Here is a 21,035-nt window from a genome sequence, read left to right as displayed (position 1 = left end):
CTCGTTTTCACTACCAGGAAGCTTCCGGGAGGCCTCCTAGGCCCAAGATGGACTGCATCCACTCCCCACGGCCTGTTTTTGCTCCCAGGGGGGTGCAGGAGGCTGAGTGCTGCCTGTCACACGCACACCCCTGGCCACGCCCACCCTGGCCACGCCCACCCAGCCAGTCATTAGGGCAAAGAACCGGTTGTTAAATTATTTGAATCCCACCACTGTAATGTGTGTGTGTGTGTGTGTGTGTGTGTGTGTGTGTGTGTGCGCGCGCGTGTGTGTGTGTCTTTGGTTATTCGGGTATTCTCCCACGTAAAATTGGAAGTGTCTTAGCGACGTTTCAACGAAGTCTCATTCGTCATCTTCAGGCTGGTATTTACAGCTTCGTGCTTCTAGGAGCAACTAGAAGCAGTGCTGGAATTCAGCCAGTTCGCACCACTTCGGGAGAACCGGTTGTTAAGTGTCTGAGCAGCTTGGCAAACCGGTTGTTGAAAGAAATCATTAGGACAGAGAACCGGTTGTTAAATTACTTGAATCCCACCACTGACTAGAAGCACGAAGCTGTAAACACCAGCCTGAAGATGACGTTCTAACACAGGCGCCCTTACTACTATTTTACATATTTACCTACAAAGCATTTCTCACACTGCAGTTCCTTTAATACAAACCATGTGTGTGTATATCTTGAAATATTCTGATTTTTGCCCACCCCCGCCCCTTGCTGGACCTTTCCTCCATTTACCGCTTCCCTCTGTTGACTTTTTCAGGCCGATGTTATTAAAACAAACACACACACATTTTGCCTGCAAGTTTTTATGAATCACTAAGGATTGTACCAATCCTAAACAAACAAAGCTATAAAAAACATTTGAGCTTCACGAGCATCTGAATTACCTCTTCGTCTGCTAAGCCTTCTTTCTCCATGGCTACTTCTAGTTTCTTCTGCCTAAGTTGGAGGCACAAATCACGTATTATGAAACAACCCACATTATTATTATTATTATTATTTTTTGCACGCCGAAACAACTAGAAAACAAAAACAGTTTTTCCCCTGTGTCATCACACAACTAAACACATAATTCCCACAGCACTGCCTTACGCCTAAGGATATCTAACCATGGAGTATGATTCTATTATTATTATCCTTCTTATCTTTCCTATTATCTACTCCTATTTGTATCTTATGACTCTCATTTTGTTGCTTGTATCTTATGATTATGATTGCATCTTATGACTTGGCTGCTTGTATGGATATGGACAGCCCCTGCACCAAATTCCTTGGGTGCCCAATTTGTTGTTGTTAGCTGTGTCCGGCCCATCACGACCCCATGGACAACGTTCCTCCAGGCCTTCCTCTCCTCTACCATCCTCTTGAGTCCATTTAAGCTCATGCCTACTGCTTCAGTGACTCCATCCGGCCACCTCGTTCTCTGCCATCCTCTTCTTCTTCTTTTGCCCTCCATCTTTCCCAGCATTCGGCTCTTCTCCAGGGAGTCCTTCCTTCTCATTAGATGGCCAAAGTATCTGAGTTTCCTCTTCAGGATCTGGCCTTCTAAAGAGCAGTCAGGGTCGATCTCCTCTAGGACTGACCGGTTGGATCGCCTTGCAGTCCAAGGGACTCGCAGGAGTCTTCTCCAGCACCAGAGTTCAAACGCCTCCATTCTTTGGCGCTCAGCCTTCCTTATGGTCCAACTTTCACAGCCATCCATTGCAACTGGGAAAACCAAGTCCAATTACACTTGGCCAATCAATGAATATTCTATTCTATTTTAGAACTGAAAAAGAGGGTTATTTCACACCTCAAACACGGAAACCTGGGACCAAAGTTTGAGTTACACAATGCCAGGCAAGTTAATAATTATGGAGATCGCCACTGAAGGGAAAAAAATTCTCATTCCAAAATTCTTCCCCTATTGCATTATCCAAATTATCATCCTGAACGCTTTATTGGTACATGAGATGTGGGGGGAAAGAAAGGGATTTATTTATATAGACAATCTGGGCAAAAAAACTTCTCCTTCAACTTCCTGGATGATAATCCAAGATCAAGGGAAGAGACAAATGTAGGATTCAAACATCACATTAAGCCATGGTCAACATATCCTTTTTTAAAAAAAATTTGCATTTATATCCCGCCCTTCTCTGAAGACTCGGGGCAGCTTACATTGTGTTAAGCAATAGTCTTCATCCATTTGTATATTATATACAAAGTCAACTTTTATTGTCCCCAATAATCTGGGTCCTCATTTTACCTATCTTATAAAGGATGGAAGGCTGAGTCAACCTTGGGCCTGGTGGGACTTGAACTTGCAGTAATTGCAAGCAGCTACTGCTAATAACAGACTGCATTAGTCTGTTGAGCCACCAGAGGCCCATCCATCCTAGATGGATTGAAGCAGAGGTGGGCTTCAGCAGGTTCTGACCAGTTCTGGAGAACCGGTAGTGGAAATTTTGAGTAGTTTGTAGAACCGGGAAATACCGCCTCTGGCCAGCCCCGCCCCCATCTATTCTCTGCATCCCAAGTCCCAGATAATCGGGAGGAAATGGGGATTTTGCAATATCCTTCCCCTGGATTGGGGAGGGACTGGAGATTTTACAGTATCCTTCCCCTGCCACGCCCACCAAGCCACGTCCACCAAGCCACACCCACCGAACCGGTAGTAAAAAAATTTGAAACCCACCACTGGATTAAAGGAACGCAACTGCATTCATTCAACAGTGAAACCAAGGAAGTCATATCATGGCTTAATGCGACGTCTGAACCCCATTGTCTGTCCTTGAGGTTCCCAACTTGGCAACTTTAAGATGGGGGGGGGGGACTTCAACACCCAGAATTCCCCAGCCATCTCTTCACGCACATTGCACTGCAGAAGTCTAAACTGCAGATTTGCCGAAGGTTAGACGATCTGGGTGGCCAAACCCAGATAAGATTGCAGCTGGCAAACAAGCTGCAAGATACGCTCTGCCAACAGGTGTGTTTGCAGAGTAACAACGGTAGTGCCCGAGAACAAAACCTGCCTTGGTCTTCTGCTTATGTAAAGACTAAAAAGATTAACATTATAACAGTACACACTATTCATCTTCATTTAACGATTTAACCCCACAGTCCTCCTTAGTGGCACTGATGATGTTACCTAGCTGGGTCGTGAAACGTCTGCAAGAAAACCACCCAGCTCAAGAGAGCACCAAGGACCCCCCACGATCCATTTTGGTTCCCACCAGGCAGTCCTTCTCCCCACCTAAGGAAGTCCCCCGACAGAAGATCCCCCTACCACGTCTAATCCTCACCCAAAGAACTGCTATTAAAGCAGGACGGAACCTCAAATACCTGGTTTCTCGTTCTTCATGCTGCAAGATGAGGTTGCTATAGAAGTTCTCCAAGGTAAGTTTGGCCACCGTGACTCGTTCCCGGGTGTGGTTGCTCATCGGGAAAGACGTCGGAGTCGCCGCCGTCATTGCCATAGTAACCTGCACTGAAACGGAGCCCCATAAAATAATAATTACTCCACGGAATATAAAGCCTTCCTTGTCTTCACCTCCTCCCAAACCCAGGGGTGCGGAAACACGGAGCTTTTTCCAATATTTGTTTGGCAAGGTGGCACGTTCTCCTGCCGACACACACGCTGGGTGGCTCAGTGGCTAAGGCGCAGAGCTTGCCGATCAGAAAGGTCAGCGGTTCGAATCCCAAGTACAGGTCTCCTGCGTGAGCAGGGGGGGTTGGACTAGATGGCCTCCAAGGTCCCTTCCAGCTCTGTTACTGTTACTACCTCTGTGACTGGGTGGGCATGGCTATGTGACTGGGGGATCAAAAGACAGAAACTCACTAACCATGTCCTGCTGGAGAAGGGTTGGACTAGATGACCTCCAGGTCCCTTCCAGCCCTGGATTATCCTCTGAAGCTGCGTCTAGTGCCAGGTTTGTAGCCCTTCCTTTCTCTCCTTTTTCCTCCCTCCCTCCCTCCTTTCTTTCTTTCTTTTTCTTTCTTTCCTTCCTTCCTTCCTTTCTCTCTTTCTTCCTTTTCTTTCTCTTTCTTCCTTCCTTCCTTCCTTTCTCTATCTCTCTCTTTCTTTTCTTTCTCTTTCTTCCTTCCTTCCTTTCTCTCTCTCTCTTTCTTTTCTTTCTCTTCCTTCCTTCCTTTCTCTCTCTCTCTTTTTCTCTCTTCCTTCCTCTCTTTTCTTTCTTTCTCTTTCTTCCTTCCTTCCTTTCTCTCTCTCTTTCTTTTCTTTCTCTTCCTTCCTTCCTTTCTCTCTCTCTTTCTTCCTTTTCTTTCTCTTTCTTCCTTCCTTCCTTTTTCTCTCTCTCCCTTTCTTTTCTCTTCCTTCCTTCCTTTCTCTCTCTCTTTCTTCCTTTTCTTTCTCTTTCTTCCTTCCTTCCTTTTTCTCTCTCTCTCTTTCTTTTCTCTTCCTTCCTTCCTTTCTCTTTCTCTTTCTTCCTTTTCTTTCTCTTCCTTCCTTCCTTCCTTTCTCTCTCTCTCTCTTTCTTTCTTTCTCTTTCTTCCTTTTCTCTCTTTTTCTTCCTTCCTTCCCCTCTCTCTCTTTCTTTCTTTTCTTTCTTTCTTCCTTCCTTTCTCTCTCACTCTCTCTCTCAACCCCCCAACCCCCCCCCATTTTTTGCCTACACCCATTTTTTTGCCTACACTCCCCATTTTTTCCCTAGCAGGCTTCAGCTTTTTTACCTTTTAAAAAATGCTTTTAAAAGTTTTTTTTTAAAAAAACCCTCTGATGATTGCGGGGCTCAGCTGGGCAATAGGCTGTGAGGGGGGCGTGCCGTACCCGCCCCCCCCCCCCGTGCCCCTAGGAGGCCTCCCTGCACTTACCTGGGAGGCAAAATGGAGCACGTGGGGACTCCTGGAAGGGGAGGGGAGGGGAGGGGCCAGCCAGCAATTTAACAACCAGTTTGCCCAAACCGGTTGAATCCCACCACTGGCCCATGGACTTCGGCAGGCCAGGAGGTCGCAAAAGGAGATCCCAGGGATATTGCAACTAATATCATAAATGTGACACGGTCGACAAGCACACAAATATCAGTCATGTGCAGCAGCCATCAAATGGTCATAAGTCACTTGTTTTGGTGCCGTTGTAACTTCAAGCGGTCGCTAAGTGAACTTTGGACTACCTGTAAACATGGCTTCCTTTCTTGGACCAATCCACCGCCTTTCCAAGCTAGTTTTTGACTCATCGCTAGCCGGCAAATAGAGCTCAAAGTTGTTTTTAATGTATTTTTTAATAAAAATATTTAACAGAAAGGGCACATTCAGCCCCCCCAAATAGTCCTTTTTAAGCGGCTACCAATAAAAGGATATAACAGTCTTGTATTTAAACACCGGCCAGCTCAGCCACAGCTGAGAAGTCGTGGCAATACCAATAGATTTCAGAGCCCCACAGCGCATCAAACCCATCACCAAAAAAGAGTTTGCCAAATACAAGAAAGTTGCTTTGGAAAACTCCCTGGAGGAATACAAGCCTCTCCTTCTTTTCTCAGTCAGTTCCGGCTGGCTCGGGAAACCTCGCCGCCTCGCCCGGTGTCAAAATTTGCAAAACGGGCAGTGGTGGGATTCAAGTAATTGAACAACTGGTTCTCTGCCCTAATGATTTCTTCCAACAACCAGTTTGCCAAACTGTTCAGAAAGTTAACAACCGGTTCTCCTGAAGTGGTGCGAACTGGCTGAATCCCACCACTAAAAACGGGGACTCTTGGACGAAGCTGGAGTTTAAAACTCTTCCCAGTTTATTTTTTATTTTTTAAACGGGAGGAGGAAGGAAAGTGTAACACTGAATGAATCTGGGACCATTTTTCGTAGCGCCCTGGAAGGGACTGAATTTCCCAAAGCGGGACCTGTTATTGTTGTTTTTTTATTACTATTATTTTATTTCCAGAGGAAAGTCCGTCCGAGCGGAAGCATCTGCAAAAGCATGACTCACATCTTAATTCATAAGAGAGCGAGGGTTATATAAGGAGACGGCGTGCCCCGGAGAAAAGCAATTTAGGGCTTTGAAAGATTGTCCCTTTAGGCATAGACACACACAAAACACGCCTGGCTCTCAATCCTCCTGGCTGAGGAGTTTCAGAACGATAAATTGTGTTAACTTATCCATTTCAGCACAGTCAAATGCTTTTTTAATTACTAAACCTTCGGAAGGTACGTTTGTATTTCTCCAACATTGCGCGAAAGCTAACCTTGCTGCGGTTATTATATGCAAAATGAAATATATTATTCTTTTATCGTATTTTCCTTTAGCCATCCCTAGGAGAAACAGTTCTGGGGCCATATTCTATCTGATGTCCTGTTAGTTCCTATAACCATCTATGTATTTTCTTCCAGTACTTCTTCATTTTTGAGGGCACAACCATCATGTATGATTAAAGGTACAAGGAGGACAAATGGATTCAGAATACTATGCGATATGGGAGAAGTGGTATAATTGGACTGAGAACTGAAAAAGAAAAGAAATAGACAAAATAGAGGTAGAATTAAAATGTATAGTCAAAACGTACTTGAGTGTATTTGAATTGGAATGTTATGGTATGTAAATGGTTGCAGTTCTGCGTAAGATGAGTAAGATTTGTTTATCGGTAAAAATGCAATAAAAATATTTTATTGCATTTTTACCGAAGAGGACTCGTGGAGAAAGTCGATTTGTCTATCATAAGGCAAGATCTGTTCCCTTTAGCCAATAAGCGAGAGTAGGACAACTCTTTCCTTACACCAGGGCGTAAAATGACAACCTCTTGAACGTTGCTGAGACATAGACATAGCAATAGCACTTATGTAGGGCTTTTTACAGCCCTCTCCAAATGGTTTACAGAGTCGGCACCTTGACCCGAGCAATCAGTGTCCTCGTTTTACCGACCTCGGAAGGACGGAAGGCTGAGTCAAATTTGAGCAGGATCGAACTCCTGGCAGTGGGCAGAGTTTAGCCTGCAATTCTGCATTCTAACCACTGCGCTACCAGGAAAGAGAATGAGAAAGGGAATAAGAGGGAGGGAGGGATAGCAGTAGCACTTAAACTGTCAGGATTGACAGAAAGAAGGAAGGAAGGAAGGGAGGGATAGCAATAGTACTTAAACTTATATATCACTTTACAATGTCTTACAGCCCTCTCTAAGCCATTTACAGAGTCAGCCTCTTGCCCCCAACAATCTGGGTCCTCATTTTACCCATCTCGGAAGGATGGGAGGCTGAGTCGACCTTGAGCCTGTCAGGATCGAACTCTTGGCAGTGGGCAGAGTTTGCCTGCAATACTGCATTCTAACTACTGCGCCAACCCTGGTAGTCCTCAACCTAGGACCACAATTGATCCCCGCAGGTGTAAGGGGCTGAGCTGGCCGGGGGGTTGAAAACTTTGCAACTGGGAGAAAAACGCTACCAACTCGAAACGTTTGCCAGCCTTCCACCTTCTCACGCAGCCGGTTACCGCTGCATCTGTTCCAAAACTCACAGGTTGTGCTTTCTAAAAGGAAAGAGACAACATGGCTTACTGTTTGGGTTTTCCATCTGCTGTCTGTTTTCTAAAGGTCCCTATTCAAATTCCACACAAGATTGTCTACCGCCAGCTCTTACTAACCCGTGAGGATGTTCGATCGGGAAGATGTGAAACCAAAATGTGAGACAGTTGCATTTTCTGCCTAAATATGTGTTTTGACCCAGCTCTCCAAACTCTGTAGTGAACTCAAAAAAGGCCAAGCGCTTATTTCGGAGCTCAAAAAAATATAAGACAGGATCTTATTTCCGGGAAAACATGGTATCACTTAACATCCTGCTTTATGAAAAGAATTTTTAGCTTCAATGGTGGTCATAAGTCAAGGACAATTGTGGTCATAAGTTAAGGACTGCCTGTATGGACAGACGTAATAATTGGAGGATATTCATTTGTGTAACCAAGCTTTTAGAATTGTTGCAGTAAAAAATTATTTTGGGGTGGAGTTTCACACCTCTGGGGGGAAAAAACCCGGAATTCTTGTTTTTCCTTTTCATATTGACCTCCCTGGATAATTAATGTCGAAGACGGTTTTTTTTCCATCTCAAAGCCAGATAAATTTTTCCATAAATGAAAGGGCTCTTCAGACAACAACGATCTCTTCCTTCTTTGGGCAACGCAGAGTGTGACCCATGAGCACAACAGAGGCAGGTGCAGTTAGTGACCCAAAACAATGACTCACGCAGAAGAGGAATGATTTTATGTGACTTCATCCCTTCGGCCCAGGTCCAGGCGGGCTCGGCTGACAATCTCAATGCAAGGAAACTGCACCCAAAGTCTAGAATAACATGAGTCGCTCCAGACAGAAGTGTCATCAGCTGCTAAGCCAAATAAGGAATTAATTTAGTGCAGACAAGTGACATACGTAATGTTTTGGCCAGATTACTTTCCCAGCCTTTAGTCATAAAAGCGAAGTCCCTGAAAATAACTTTTCCCGTAATACATTAAAACCCGGGTGGAGTATTAGAAAGAGTTTCGGAAACCTAAGAGGAGCTATGACCATTTTATCTAAAAAATTTTGCTGCAGGCTTAGAAAGAGACTAGAGAAGAATGGGAAAGAGATTAATGGGAAAGAAAATCTAAGTTTTCTGCAGCTTCAACTTATGAGTTGAAAAAAACCAAAAATCAATCACATAAAACCTTTTTCTAGATTAGATCCAAAAAACCAGAAGCCGATATTATAAATATACAAATATATTTGTATATTATATTTATAATACAGGCTTCTGGTTCTTTGGGTCTATCTAGAAAAAAAGGGTATGATATTCACACAATCTATTTGTATATTTACAGTACTGCCTCACTGGCCGAACTTGATATAAAAGCAGGGAAAGAAAACAGGCAATAAAAATAAAATTATTTAGAAAAGCAAAAACAATTCCCACAACTAGAAAAATGGGTCATATAAATGTCTGATGAGAACTCCTATCAAACTTTCAGATCTCTGATAGAAGAGAATATTTGCAGCTCCTGGTTGAAATGAGAGGTCCTTGGTGCTCTCTGAGCTCGGTGGTTTTCTTGCAGACGTTTTATGCCCTGATGTTGTTACCTAGTTTGGTGATGAAACGTCTTCAAGAAAATAACAAAGCCTCAGTTCCTTTCAGCAGTTCCACAACCACTTGCACTATTCAGGCGACCTCCAAGTGGCCTTAACAACTCTCAGAAAGCGTACTAACTCCCAGATGACTGCAAAGGAATATAATTCTTTTCATCCTCCACCGTTCAGTTAGAATTGAAGAAGCTTCTTGGATGAGAAGCGAAACGTCTTCGAGGAAAAAAAACACAAAGGAAGTCCAGTTGCCTTTTGAAAAACCAGCTTGGGGACAACAGCAAAAGCAAATTATGCCTTGTAACTTCTTAAACTAACAAGTACATTATGATGTAGGTAGGTTTTTGTGAACCACACACACGTACAGTATCATCTGAAAGCTTGTAGTTTCCTTGAGCGTTGAGCGTGTCACTTTGGGATGGCTCTGTAGCAGGGGTCTCCAACCTTGGTCCCTTTAAGACTTGTGGACTTCAACTCCCAGAGTCCCTCAGCCAGCAAAGCTGGCTGAGGAACTCTGGGAATTGTAGTCCACAAATCTTAAAGGGACCAAGGTTGGAGACCCCTGCTCTAGAGAACTGAAAGGAACTAAGGAAAATAAAGATATATCTGGCACTGAGGATTTAAAACTGGATCTAGAAAATCTGGATATTAACAATGGGGCCCTTGATCTAGATTGTGGGGACGAAGCAGATGATCTCACACACAACACACACACACGCACACATAAAAACCCCTTTTTGATGAACGAAGGTTAAAAAAAGATGGGGGAAAGTATATTATTCTTATTAATACGTACGGTATAAATGGATCTAAACAGCATGACGTAAGATTGCGCCCAATTTCACAACCTTTCTTGTCCAGTTTGTTAACACAAATGAACCGTTGTAGGTCGACAACAGTTCACAACTCTTTCAAACTTAGTTGTGATTTAAGAGGAAAAGCGGAAACCTGATTTTGAAACCACAGAACCACCCGTTCTATTTCTGAGAAGATTAATATTCAAGGCTTAACCCTAACCCGAATTGTCAAAGGCAAGGCCTGGAAATAAAGCTTTTAAACAAACACACACAGTGGTTCGGCTTTTGTGAGTTAAACCTGCCTGTCGCACACACACACACCTAAACACAGAGGCGTATCCTGATCAACTCTTTCTACTAATCTCAAGTGACATAAACCACCAGACATTTTTCCGACTGCTGTTTGGCATCTGCTAAGCGTTCGTTATTTCCTATTTTTAGTTTCTTGTAATGCTGTCCTCGGGGTGCAAAAAGACAACACACTTTTGTCTCTCGTTGTTTCTAAATATTCTGCTACCAACTGACACTTTTATCGTAGAAATCTGCGCTGAATTCCAGGGCTGGAAGAATTTTTTTTATTTTTATTTTTTAACAATCCTCAGCAAAAGAAGAAGAAAAAAAGCCAACACAATTGCACAAACAGTACGAAACGGATTAGGGGAGAATAGGAGGAGGGTTACTCAGCTTTTCAGGTAGAAAAAAATATACAGGTAGTTCTCAGTTTATAACTCCGCTCTCTGCAGTTGTTAAGTGAATCACACGGGCGTTAAGCCAATCCACCTTTCCCTGTTGACGTTGCTTGTGGGAAGGTTGCAAGTGGCGATCACGTGACCAAGTGTCGTAAACACAAGTAGCCCTCGACTTAGGACCACAACCGAGCCCCAAATTTCGGTGGCTAACTGAGGAAATTTGTTCCGGGAGGTTTGCCCCCATTTTATGACCGTATGTCAACTCACAAAGCATTTCTGGCCTGCTCTCACGTTGCCATAAGCAAAGGGGATGGGAAACTGACGAAGCAGCCAAAGACAGGAGTGCATTCCAGACATCTCTCTCTCAAGGCTGTCTCCCAGGGTTACCCACAGCGGCCGGAGGGGAGTGATCTCTACAAACCATTGGCAAATGTGATTGATGACACACCTTGAGGGGAGGTGGGGGAAAAAAAACAGGGTCATGATTAGGGCCGTAAATTACGTGGGGTCAGAGTTGGCTTCATTTGGGAATATGGGACATGGAGCTCCTAATAAATACCTGGATTTCTTTTGAAACTTGGCTCGAGGCTCATGATTTAATTAGGGCATCCTTCGGAACCCTGTCACCGTTTTTGCCACCGTAAAGTGAAACACTGCCGTGGATAAGTAAATAACACGGGTTGTTAAGCGGATCGGCCTCTCCCGTTGACTTCTCCTCCTTCAAAAGGATGGACTTACCCAACTGGTCTTTTGTTTTCAGTGACGTCTACAAGACAAGGGCTCTTTTGTTTTGATCTTGGTTGGCAATCAGAAGGACAGAAAATAAAATGTCCAAAGACATCGTAATCGGGAACAGCCGGCCCTTGCACTGGCCGTGCCCAAAATTCCCACTGGATTTCAGCATCGGTGAAATCATACCAACACACTGAATGGTGCGGGATAATGACAACGAGGTCGTAGTTCGGGTGTCAGAGCTTGTCCCCAAATCATATGGGATGGCTTTTTCTTTTCTTTCTCTCTTTCTCTCTTTCTTTCTTTCTTTCTTTTTTTGTAATTGTTCTTATAAGAACAAAGGTTTGCAACTCATCATTCAAGCCCATGTTTTGCATCTAGCAAGTGCCGAGATTCGATTCACGGTATCTCCAAAAAGTGCAAAACGGACTTGTAGACCATCTCCGTAAAATTATTCCTAGCTGTGATGAAAGGATTTCTGGATGAAAGTGCTTCAAAGGATGTTTTAAAGAACAATATCCATGGCAAGGGTTTCTTAATTCTTTTATTTTCTTTTATTTTCTTTATTTCGTTCTTCCTTTCCTTTCCTTTCCTTCCCTCTTCCTCCTTTCCTTTCCTTTCCTTTCCTTTCTCTTCCCTCTTCCTCTCCTTTCCTTTCTCTTCCCTTCCCTCTTCTTCCTTCCCTTCCCTTTCCCCCTTCCTCCTTTCCTTTCCTTTCCTTTTTCCTTCCCTTCCCTTCCCTTCCCTTCCCTTTGTCCTTCCCTTTCCTTCCCTTTGCCTCTATTTATTTATACCCCATATTTATTAATTTTGCAAATAACTCAAGGCAGCAAGCATATTCAACAAACCTTGTTCCTTCAATTTTCCCCACAACAACCACCCTGTGAGGTAGGTTGGACTGAGAGAGAAGGCGGGGGGGACTGGCTGAAGGTGACTCAGTCAGCTTTCATGCCTAAGGCGGGACTAGAACTCACCATCTCCTGGTGATTGGCCCAAAGACTCCCAGCTGACTTTTGTGCCTAAGACAGGACTAGAACTCACCGTCTCCTGATGATTGGCTCAAAGTCACCTAGTTAGCTTTCATGCCTAAGGCGGGACTCTCTGCCTCCTGGTGATTGGCCCAAAGTCACCTAGTCAGCTTTCATGGTTAAGGCAGGACTAGAACTCAGAGTCTGGTGATTGGCTCAAAGTCACCCAACGGGCTTTAATAATAATAATAATAATAATAATAATAATAATAATGATGATGATGATGATGATGATGATGATGATGATGATGATGATGATGATGATAATAATAGTAATAGTAATAGTAATAGTAATAGTAATAGTAATAATATTTTAATTTTTTATACCGCCCTTCTCCCGAAGAACTCAGGGCGGTGAACAGCCAGATAAAAAACAGTACAATACACTACAATAAAATCACTATTTAAAAAACTTATTCAATATGGCCTATAAATTAAATATAAAATACATAATATAATCTAAAACCCCATTTAAAATCCAATTAAAAGACCCATTTTAAGCCAGTCCTGCTCGTAAGAATAAATACGTCTTCAGCTCGCGGCGAAAAGGTCTTTAGGCTTTCATGCCTAAGGCGGGACTAGAACTCACCGTCTCCTGGTGATTGGCTCAGGCGAAATTTGAACTCATGGTATCCTACTTTCTACTCCGTTGCCATCACCACTAGACCAACCTGCCTCATTAACACTCCGATTGTCTTGTTTCAACCCTGAGCTGCAAATATTTCCCATTATTGTTTATTTCCAGAAATCTTATTTAGGAAGAAATATAAATCTTCGCGCAGCCGATCCCGAAATGCTTTCATGCACCACAGTTAAACGATTTCCTTTTCAATGGGTTGTTTCATTTTTTTGCCAATCCTTATTTCCAAAGATATGTAAAACTTCCACTCAGTCAACAAAAACCAGACAAGTTTCCTACACAATGCCACTTGACTCTCTCTCTCTGCGTGATGAATGTTGCATTTCAAATAATTCTTCTGTTTCTTTTGATGCACCAGTTAGCCGAAGATCTTTGTGGATATACAAATTAAAATATTTCACTCTTTTTTGGGGGGAGAAAAAAAGGGCAAGGAATTGTTTCGAGTACAAAATAAAAATGTTTACACAACTCTCTAAAAAACATCCTAACTATAAATACCTTGCAATCATAAAGCCCGATGTCACAATAATACACGCCTAAGTCCTCGACTTAACGACTGTAACTGAGCCCAAAATTTTCACGGCTAAACTAGAGAGTGGTTAAGTGAATTTGGCCCCATTTCTTTCTTTGCCACCGTTGTTAAGTGAACCATTGCCGGTAGGTCATTAACACAGTCGTTAAGTGAATCTCGCTTCCTTAGTGACTTTGCTTGTCGGAAGGCCGTAAAAGGGGATCACGTGACCCCGGGAGATTGCAACCTTCATGAGTACATGCCAGTTGCCAAGCCTCTGAATTCTGATCACGTGACGGCTGCAAGGGGGGTCGTAAGTGTGAAAAACGGTCATAAGTCGCTTTTTTCAGTGCCGCTGTTAACTTGGAAGGGTCACTAAACGAACGGTTACAAGTCGAGACCGACCTGCAAAACCAATTCATAATTAAAACGAGACCAAAATAGCGCCAGCCTTTGGAGCCAGATTTCTCATTCGGGTACCGCTAAAGCGGCTAAACAGTTAACTCAAGAGGCTTTGAAATTAAATCCACAATATAGGTAGTCCTCAACTTACGACCGCAACTGAGCCCCCCCCCAAAACCTCTGTTGTTAAGTGAAACATTTGTTCAGTAAATTTTGCCTTCATTTTGATCGACCTTTTTTTGCCATCGTTGTTAAACGGATTCCCTGCCGTTCTTTAAATTTGTGGCACGGTTGTTAAGCGAATCGGGCTTCCCCCTTGACTTGGCTCGTCAGACGGGCCACAGAAAGGGGAATCACATGACACACACGCTCATCCAGGGATACTGAGACCGTCATAACTATGAAACGGTTGCCAAGCGTCTGAATTTTGATCACCTGACCGCGGGGGGGAGGGGGGGAAATGCTGCAAAGGTTGTAGGTGTGAAAAACGATCCTAAGTCACGTTTTTCAGTGCTGTTGTAACTTCGGTCACTAAATGAACCATTGTAAATCGAGGACTTGGTGTAACGCAGGAAGTGACATCAAGGTTAGTGCCACGTCGATCATATAACACAATGTCTAAAACTCCTTCCAAACTTTTCATATTTAGGCAGCCTAAATAAAACTCCTTCAGGGAGGTTAACAAGTATTAACAAATATTAATATTAGCAGATCCAACTTTTGTCATCAGAATACAGAGAGTCCTTGATGTACGACCTTGATGGAGCCCGCTGCTAAGCGAGACCGCCGTTAAGCGAATTCTACGCCCCCGTTTTATGACCTTTCCTGCCAGAATTGTTCAGCGAATCGTTGCTTAGTTGTTAAGTTCATCACACGGTCGGTAAACGAATCGGGCTTGCCCATGGACTTGGCTTGTCGGAAGGTCGCAAAAGGTCGTGACACACACCCCCGCCCCCCCCCGAGACACCGCAACCGTCATAAATGCGAGTCGGCAGCCAAGCATCCGAATTATGATCACATGACCGTGGGACTGCCACGATGATCTTAACTTAAGTGTGAAAAACGATCATAAAGTCGCTTTTGGTTGGTGTAACTTCAAACGGTCACTAAATGAAATGTCGTAAGTCGGGGACTGCCCCTACTGCCATTAGAGCAATAGCAGGCTATTGCAATTCAGGTCTTTTTCCAAAAAACGAGCGAAAGGATAAATATAATAGCAAATTCATCTATAATTAGACGGATGCAGACAATAACAAAGAGGCAGCCAACGGGTCTCAGAACAAACACACCAGGAGTGAAATGCTCCCGGTTCGGACCGGATCGTCCGATCCAGTAGCGATGGTGGTGGATGGTTCAGAGAACTGGTAGCAAAAATCCCTGCATGCCCAGCTGAGTCACGTGATCATCAGGTTTTTTCAGCCAAAAAAATGCTTTTAAAAGTTAAAAAAAAAAGCCTCTGATGATCGCGCGGCTCAGCTGGGATCGTCAGACCTTTTAAAAGCATTTTTTCTACAACCTCTTTGGCCAAAGAGGTTGTAAAAAATGCTTTTAAAAGGCTCCTCTGACGATCCCAGCTGAGTTGCCTGATCGTCAGAGGCTTTTAAAAGCATTTTTTTACAACCTCTTCATCCAAAGAGATTGTAGAAAAAATGCTTTTAAAAGTAAAAAAAAAAGTTGGCCACACCCACCCAGTCACATTCCCCACCACCAAGCCACGCCCGCAGAACCGGTAGTAACAAATTTTACATTTCACCCCTGAAACACACACTCCTGCAACACAATCCTAGTCTAACACAATCCATTTAACGATTCTCCAAGATCCCTTTGTGAAAAGTACAAAACGGCTGGCCGTTTTCAGCCAGGAAATTGGGAATAAACAGAGAGAAAACCGTCTTCAAAAGCCCGAGTCCTAAACTTTTGTACGGAAGAAGAACAAATTCAGCCACGGTAAAAACCACATTTGGAGCATTTTAAGAAACCGACCCTTTCACTGGGCTACTTCCTGTTGGATAGGGAGTAGCTTCACTCAATAGCAGTCTTCCAATATTTTTTTTTATTATTATTTATTTACATTTATATCCTGCCCTTCTCCGAAGACTCAGGGCGGCTTACAGTGTGTAAGGCAATAGTCTTCATTCTATTTGTATATTTATATACAAAGTCAACTTTTATTGCCCCCAACAATCTGGGTCCTCATTTTACCTACCTTATAAAGGATGGAAGGCTGAGTCAACCTTGGGCCTGGTGGGACTCGAGCCTGCAGTAATTGCAAGCAGCTGTGTTTTAATAACAGGCTATCTTACAGCCTGAGCCACCACGGGCTGCCCCAAAGAAGAGGGGGTCAACTTATTTTCCAATAAGCACCAGAAGGCAGGACAAGAAACAATGGCTGGAGACACTAATCAAGGAGAGAAGCAACCTGGAACTAAGGAGGAATTTCCTGACAGTGAGAATAATTAACCAGTGGAACAGCTTGCCACCAGACTCCAACACTGGAGGTTTTTAAGAAGAGACTGGATAGCCACTTGTCCGAAATGGTAGTTTCCTGTTTGAGCAAGGGGTTGGATTAGAAGACCTCCGAAGTCCCTTCCAACTCTGTTATTCTGCTATGCTGTTTTCCTTCCTTCCTTCCTTCCTCCCTCCCTCCCTCTATCACTGGACAGCCACTTGTCTGAAATAGTATAGGGTCTTGTGCTTGAGCAGTGGGTTGGACTAGAAGACCTCCATGGTCCCTTCCAGCTCCATCCTGATGATTAAATATTTTTACATAACATAATAACAGAGTTGGAAGGGACCTTGGAGGTCTTCTAGTCCAACCCCCTGCGTGAGAGTTTTTGTTCTGAGGAAACTAGTGGATTTATGCTTCTCCAAAGTGCCAGAAAGATGGATGAAAGAGATCGCTGTTTCTCAATCTTGGCTGTGTAAAGATATGTGAACTTCAATTGCCAGAATTCCCCAGCTGGTAATTCCCCTGGCTGGCGAATTCTGGGAGGAAGTCCACATATTTTTAAGTAGTTGAGATTGGAATGGATGGATGGATGGCTACAGATGGAGAAATGCTGTAGCTGGATAAATAAATGATAGTAAGATAAGACAGACAAATCGATATACAGTTAGAAGACAGACAGACAAACATGGAAAGGTGATACATAGGTAGGAAGGTGGGTTGGTGGGTGGAAGGGAGAGAGGGAGGAAGGAAGGAAGACAGAGAGACATAGGTGGGTAGGTAGGTGGGTGAATGGGTGGACGGATGAGGAGAGAGAGAGACAAAGAGAGAGAAGACAGACATAGACGATACATAGGAGGTAGGTAGGTAGATTAGATAGATAGATAGATAGATAGATAGATAGATAGATAGATAGATAGATAGATAGATAGATAGATAGATAGATAGATAGATAGATGAGAGAGAGAGATGATAGATGATATAGATAGATAGATGATAGATAGATAGATGGAGCTAGATAGATAGATGATTGATTGATAGATGAGAGAGAGAGAGATGATAGATGATATAGATAGAGAGATAGAGATGATAGATTGATGAGAGAGAGAGAGAGGATAGATAGATGATATAGATAGATGATAGATAGATAGAGCTAGATAGATAGATAATAGATTGATTGATTGATTGATTGATAGATGAGAGAGAGAGAGAGAGAGAGAGATGATAGATGATATAGATAGAGAGATAGATAGAGAGATGATAGATAGATTGATGAGAGAGGAGATGATAGATAGATGATAGAGATGATAGAGAGAGAGAGAGAGAGAGAGAGAGACAGACAGACAGACAGACAGACAGACAGACAGACAGACAGATGATAGATGGATAGAGACAGACAGGGATGGATGAGGGGAGAGAGAGATGACAGACATATAGAGATGATAGATAGATAGATAGATAGATAGATAGATAGATAGATAGATAGATAGATAGATAGATAGATAGATAGATAGATACATGCATGCATGCATACATACATACATACATATATATATGGATGGGTAGGTAGCTAGGTGGGTGGATGGTTGGATGGATGAGGAGGGAGGGAGGGAGAGATGACAGACACATAAAGTGATGATACATAGGATGGAGGGAGGGAAATTATATAGCTAGCTAGGTAGGTAGGTAGTTGACAGGCAGACATAGAGAGATAATACATAGGTAGGTAAGTAGAAAGGTAGGAAGGGTCTCTTCAAAAAGAGTCACCTATCAGCCTGGATTAAGAAAACAAGCCAACCTTTGTCTTAATGTCTACAGGTCTCTCCAGGAATCGTTGCCAGAAACTTTTTAAAAGTTGATGTTTGCAGTCCGGCTTCCTTTCCCATTTCCAAGATGCCATTCCTAAAACCACCCACCCCACACCCACCCCACCCCAAACCGAGTAGGCAATTCCTACCACAGCTAACATATCGGGCGAGCAAAGGATGCGCTCTCCGGTACTTTTCCATGGGTACCAATATTGGGTGGGTCATAGTGAAGAGGAAGGGATCTTGTCATCATCGGAGTCCTTTGAAATCTTTGGCTATGGGGGGGGCATTCCAAGCAAGCTTTCTGCACCACAAACCTCCCCCCCCCCAAAAGAGAGTGTGGGATAAGGCAAGCATGATGGTTACTTTAGATAACCATCTAACCAGATGACCGCAACTTTATCTTTACTCAACATAATGCTGGGGTTCATTCTGAAAACGGTGGGAATCCAACCCCTGGTTGCTAGTTCATGATTCCCATCAAGGCCAGACGTTTAATTCAGTGACCTCAAGGTCCAGTTCATAGACCAGACTAGAATAACAGAGTTGGAAGGACCTTGGAGGTCTTCTAGTCCAACCCCCCCTGCTTAGGTAGGCAACCCTACACCACTTCAGACAAATGGTTATCCAAACTTTAATTTACAGCTAAGGCTTTCTGGGGGTGAACCCAGCCATTTATTAACCATTAAACTTGGAAACAATCCATTCTCAGAGTCATACACACACATAAAAATAGCCAGAGATATTTTACGAGAAGAGTCCTCCACTCCTCTGCTCGCAATAAAATACCTTCTGTCACCAGACTCCGAATTTTGGGCTTAGACAACTTAGAACTAGGCTGACTTCAGTCTGACCTAAGCATAGTACATAAAATTATCTACCACAATGTCCTACCTTGTCAATGACTACTTCAGCTTCAACCACAACAATACACGGGCAAATAATAGATACAGACTCAAGGTAAACCGCTCCAAACTTGATTGCAGAAAATATGACTTCACCTACAGAGTGGTCAATGCCTGGAATGCACTACCTGACTCTGTGGTTTCCTCCCCAAGCCCCCTAAACTTTAAACTGTCCTCTGTTGACCTCACCCCATTCCTAAGAGGTCTGTAAGGGGCGTGCATAAGCGCACCTGCGAGCCTACCGTCCCTGTCCTAATATTCCTTTTTTACTTACTCTTTTCATGTATCCAAATTATGTTTATACTTTTACCTGTTATCTTATATATGATTGACAAAAATAAATAAATAAAATAAAAACAAAAACAAAAACAAAACTAGAAACCCTCCAAACCCTACAAATCCCGAGAAGCCAGCAGCAACCCCCAATGGCTCTGCTACACATCTGTGCCAGCTGGAGGTTGAAACGGAAGGTGGTGACTTGGCACAATAGCTTTCCCTGCCATGCCTCGCTTGCTATATATAGTCTTGGATTTCAGCAACAGCCATTTTAACAGACGGGGGTGAGGGGTGGGATGGGGTGGCGGTGGGGACCATTTTCCAACAACTGGCTGCAGGAGGAAGTTCATCGCTTAGCATCCCTCATTCCCCAAGACCCGGTTCACCTCCTAGCCAGGACCCGGAGAGGAAGGCCAAGGCACCGCGGCTTGCCTCCTTTCGAAGGCCCAGTTGCCAGGGCTGTCTTAACACATGGGCCTGTTGATGGGCACATGCCCGTGGGTCCCCAAGAGCATAAGGAGCCCCCTCCCCATACTAATCTGTGCATGTTAACCCTTCAATGCACCTGGTATCATATAAGTAGAGCAACGTTTTTATGGCATTTCGCTGCATTTTTTAAAAGGAACGCTCACATGCCAATAAAATAAATATACGTTTCATTTGATCGACCATTTACATTTTTTTTTTAATTCCTGTGAGTAGTACAGCTGCTTTGCTTGGGACCCCACCGTGCCGTTAAGACGGCCCTGCCAGCTGCCACCTCCCACCCCTCTTTTCAGCCAGTCTGGAGTCCAGAAACCCTCCTGGCCAGGCAAAAAAAAAACCCGTTTGCCCCGACCACCAAAGCCCCCGAAGCGCTCCGGCGATGAGCGCATCCTTCCCGGCTGCGCCAAAAGGCAGGACGCAGAAGGGCGCACGGGGTACCCCGGTTGCGCTTCGCTCCGGACAGCCTCCTCCTCCTCCTCTTTTCTCCCTTCTCCCTTCTTCTCCAGCCTGGAAAGAGCCTCTCCCCACCCCCGGCCCCAGGGCTTGGCTTGGCTTGGCTCGGCTCGGCTTGGCCCGGCGGCCTCAGCTCGCGCTTGGAAGCGGGCGCAAAGCTGCTGCGTGCGCCCTGTTGGAGAGGCGGATTTGGCACCGCTGGAGCGCGCCTCTTCTTCTTCTTCCTCCTCCTCCTCCTCCTCCTCTTCCTCCCGCTCTCCTTTTGCCCTTGTCCGGGTAGCGAGTTGGGCTGAGAGCAACCCCGGCCCCACTCACCTTGCCCGGCTGCGCTGCGCTCCCGCGCCCTGGCTGCGCTCTCCGCTTGCAAAGCCGGCCGCTTCCCTCGCCTGCAACCTCTGGCTCAGCCCCGCGCCGGGATGGGAAGACTGAGCGCAGCAGCGGCAGCAGCGGCGGCAGAGCGAAAGCGGGCTGTTTACTAGCCGGCTCTCGCGAGAGGAAGGAGCCACGGCCCCCAAAGTGGGGGGGTGGGGGTGGTAGGGTGGGGGTGGGGTGGTGGGGTGGGGAGAGGGAAGGAGAGCCGCCCGCAGCCGCCGCCGATTGGCTTCCCGCCGGAGCCGGAGGCTGAGCCACGCCGAGCTGCGATAACGCCGCGGTGGGGAGATGCTAGGTTGCTGGGCCGGAGGTTGGAAGAGGATGGAAAGTGTGATTTCCACCCCACCCCCCACGGACTTATGCCCCTCCCCACATTGGAGAGCGAGCGAGCGAGGGAGAGAGAAAAAGAAAGAAAGAAAGAAAGAAAGAAAGAAAGAAAGAAAGAAAGAAAGAAAGAAAGGGGAAGGGAAGG

At 44.6% G+C, this 21,035-nt stretch overlaps 1 protein-coding gene across 3 annotated transcripts in view; it reads right to left on the bottom strand.

Moving 5' to 3' along the window:
* The window catches only part of STK38L (serine/threonine kinase 38 like), a 43,983-nt gene extending 23,299 nt beyond the window's left edge, over nt 1–20,684 (bottom strand). For 2 of the 3 annotated variants that reach the window (XM_058191149.1, XM_058191147.1), the window contains exons 1-3: nt 20,507–20,684; nt 3,320–3,464; nt 886–937 (exon numbers count right to left, since the gene is read on the bottom strand). In XM_058191149.1, coding sequence (XP_058047132.1) covers nt 886–937; nt 3,320–3,453 — 186 coding nt within the window. In that variant the 5' untranslated portion in view covers nt 3,454–3,464; nt 20,507–20,684. The remainder of the gene's footprint in view (nt 1–885; nt 938–3,319; nt 3,465–20,506) is intronic. The other variant, XM_058191148.1, reaches the window with a different exon arrangement.
* Between the last annotated feature and the right edge of the window lie 351 nt (nt 20,685–21,035).

This window comes from Ahaetulla prasina, chromosome 7 (assembly GCF_028640845.1).
Source record: "Ahaetulla prasina isolate Xishuangbanna chromosome 7, ASM2864084v1, whole genome shotgun sequence".
NCBI classification, from domain to species: Eukaryota; Metazoa; Chordata; class Lepidosauria; order Squamata; family Colubridae; genus Ahaetulla; species Ahaetulla prasina.
The sequence above is the reverse complement of the archived record's forward strand: the minus strand, read 5'-3'. Positions and strand labels throughout refer to the sequence as shown.